This window comes from Cherax quadricarinatus, unplaced genomic scaffold (genome assembly GCF_038502225.1).
Source record: "Cherax quadricarinatus isolate ZL_2023a unplaced genomic scaffold, ASM3850222v1 Contig4828, whole genome shotgun sequence".
NCBI classification, from domain to species: Eukaryota; Metazoa; Arthropoda; class Malacostraca; order Decapoda; family Parastacidae; genus Cherax; species Cherax quadricarinatus.
In genome coordinates this window covers 24,200-27,339 of record NW_027199854.1, presented here as the reverse complement: position 1 = coordinate 27,339, position 3,140 = coordinate 24,200, and the positions used below count along the sequence as shown (strand labels likewise).

General features: G+C 39.9%; 1 protein-coding gene across 1 annotated transcript; it reads right to left on the bottom strand.

Moving 5' to 3' along the window:
* Positions 1-701: 701 nt before the first annotated feature.
* LOC138852190 (uncharacterized) lies at positions 702-2,691 on the bottom strand. The gene has a single exon (XM_070081889.1). The coding sequence runs from the start codon at positions 2,672-2,674 to the stop codon at positions 1,559-1,561; it is 1,116 nt and encodes a 371-aa protein (XP_069937990.1). The 5' UTR covers positions 2,675-2,691; the 3' UTR covers positions 702-1,558.
* Between the last annotated feature and the right edge of the window lie 449 nt (positions 2,692-3,140).

Sequence of the window (3,140 nt, the reverse complement as noted above, 5' to 3'; positions counted from 1 at the left end):
CCTTGAAGAGGCTGTGGTACAAAGGTATGGAATATATGTGTGGGACTGTGGTACAAAGGTACAGAATATATGTGTTGGACTGTGGTACAAAGGTATGGAATATATGTGTGGGACTGTGGTACAAAGGTATGGAATATATGTGTGGGACTGTGGTACAAAGGTATGGAATATATGTGTGGGACTGTGGTACAAAGGTAGCAATTTGAAAACTGTATCTACTAAGGTATGGATGACAAATAAAAGCCATTGCGTTGAAAAAGTTCCAATCTTAAAAATAGTATATTAAATAATAATTGAAGTTGCCACAGAAGTTTGAAGGTGAAACTGAATAACATTTACAAAAAAATAGTGTTGTAAAGAAGGAAATTGATTCGATCAAAGTTATGGGGATTTGGAAAGGTATAAGGAAGAAAAGTTTGGAGGTAAGATTAAAAGTCTGGAGCATAGTGGAACTGGATGTATTAATTAAGACACTCAGGAGTGAATGTATCAACTGATGGGTGTTGACTGACCATGTAAGTCACGGAATAAATGAGAGAACAGAAAGTTACTGGTGTCTAAAGGAAAAAAAAATCTAAGAAATTTTACTGTTGCTGTTGTTGCGATGGATTGATTTTAAATGTTGCAAGTAATATGAATATTAGAAGCACTGAAACAATTATGAGAACTCAGCGTATTGTATGTATATTACGGCAGGAAAATGAAACAATGAATTGAAAGACAACAATGTTGTATGAAGGACATAATTCAAAGATCCAAAAAGTACGTTGAGATGATTTGATTTATATAAAGGATCGAGTGTGAAACAGAGCATCATGTGGTGTAGAGGACGTCTTGGACACAGGATCGAGTGTGAAACAGAGCATCATGTGGTGTAGAGGACGTCTTGGACACAGGATCGAGTGTGAAACAGAGCATCATGTGGTGTAGAGGACGTCTTGGACACAGGATCGAGTGTGAAACAGAGCATCATGTGGTGTAGAGGACGTCTTGGACACAGGATCGAGTGTGAAACAGAGCATCATGTGGTGTAGAGGACGTCTTGGACACATTGTTGCTTAATGCTCGTCCAAAATTAAAGTCAGTTTAATTTATTGTAAAACATCACGGAGAGTTTGCATTTAAGACAGAACTTTCGGCGAGGAGAACATCTGAAGTTGATGTCTGCCAACACTGGTGACGGAAGTGAAGTCTTCATGCTCTCTGGTACATATTACAGTCATTTAATTTAAGTTGAACTTCAAGTATAACCGGTATATAACAGGTATATTTTGCAGAGACAGATAATCTCTCATTGAGTGAATCACCCTTACTTGTTGGAGTCACCCTTCCTTGGTGATTCACCTTGCACTGGGAGGTCACCCTCACTTGTTGGAGTCACTCTTCCTTGGTGATTCACCTTGCCTTGGTGGGTCACCCTCACTTGTTTTGTAACCTAACTTGGTGAGTCGCCCTCTTTTACTGATTCTTTCTTCTTTGGTCGGTACTTGTCTTGATGGTTTATCTGGCGTATTCTTCTTGTCTTGATGAGTCACCAAGTTGTAATTCTTTCACAATCCTAAATAACTTTTAAAAAGTTATTAAAAATTTTATTACAAAATGTCTCTGCAATTTCTGTACTTACATACTTAGTGTTATAATCTAGAACATAAATAAATTTACCTCTGAATGTATGGATAATATGGGAGCAGGTAGCAGCAGTGTTATGGATGGATATTGACCTGAGAATGTGTGTCACATTAATATGCTCTCCTCCTTCAGTAACAAGTGCCGTGACATCTCCCATATTAGATATGTCGTAATCAGTACGGATAGGTGCATCAGATTTTATATCTGGTTCTATATCTGCATCATTTATCATGCGAAATGCTTCTTCTTCAATTATTGTACCATCCTCGATGTTCCTCTGAAGTTCCTGATGAACGGAACGAGCAAAATCCCAGAATTTGTCAAGTACATTTCTAGAAGTATCGATGCACTGAAGTAAAGGCTTCAGTATGTGGCACCCAAGAGATCGAGATACGTCTCCTTTCCAGTATCTTCTCATGTTGATGAGATGACCGACACGTATGTTGTAAGTATCTTGAACAATACCTTTCTCAGTTAAGAGGTCAGTCAACGCTGCACCAGTAAGAGCAGTGAAGGCAGAGTGAACTGTAACTCTCTCAGCCCGACATTTATGAATAAAACTTTTGGTGGTGGATACGTCCAGTTCTCGCTCCACGTGAAGGCTTCTCTCCTCTATTTCCTTTGGCATTTGATTTATTAGTTGGAAGAAAGACTTCATCTCCTGCTGTAAGTTAGTTCCATCAGTCAATTTCTTTATCAATTTTGGGTTATCTTCAATAAGAGCTTTTCTGGCTAGCAACAGCTCCATAGTCTGTTTAGGGGAGACGTGTTCTCCTAGTTGATCATTATTAACTGGTTTGCCAGAAATAACGTCATTGAGTAGCGTGACAGTCCAGCCACAAATCTTCATAGCTGTCCAACCATCTACAATACCATGATGAAAGCCCACGAACAACTGATGTGAATGCCGGAAGAATACGGATCTATCATCAGTTTTATGTGCTGACGTCAGGATACTCTGACAGCAACTTACATCAGACATCAGCCTGGCACACCACAGAGGACCAGTAGCTGAATTGTATCGATACGTTCGCAGGCGTTCCATTACAGAATAAACATTGCTTTCAGTTAAGAACATAAGAAGAACATAAGAACGAAGGAACACTGCAGAAGGCCTACTGGCCCATGCGAGGCAGGTCCAAGTCCCTACCGGCTTAAGCCAATGCACCCAACCTAGTCAGGTCAGGTCACATTGACTTAAGGGAGGAACACGGCAACCGACCTGTTAGCACAAGCTATCAGGTCTAACTCACACCCACCCACATCTACTCATGTATTTATCCAACCTATTTTTAAAGCTACACAACGTTCTGGCCTCTATAACGGTACTTGGGAGTTTGTTCCACTCATCCACAACTCTATTACCAAACCAGTACTTTCCTATATCCCTCCTGAATCTGAATTTTTCCAACTTAAAACCATTGCTGCGAGTCCTGTCTAGGCTAGATATTTTCAGCACACTATTTACATCCCCTTTATTTATTCCTGTCTTCCACTTATAAACCTCAATC

Coding starts and splice junctions, on each gene's coding strand:
- LOC138852190 (XM_070081889.1), bottom strand. CDS start 2,674: ATGGAACGCCTGCGAACGTATCGATACAATTCAGCTACTGGTCCTCTG.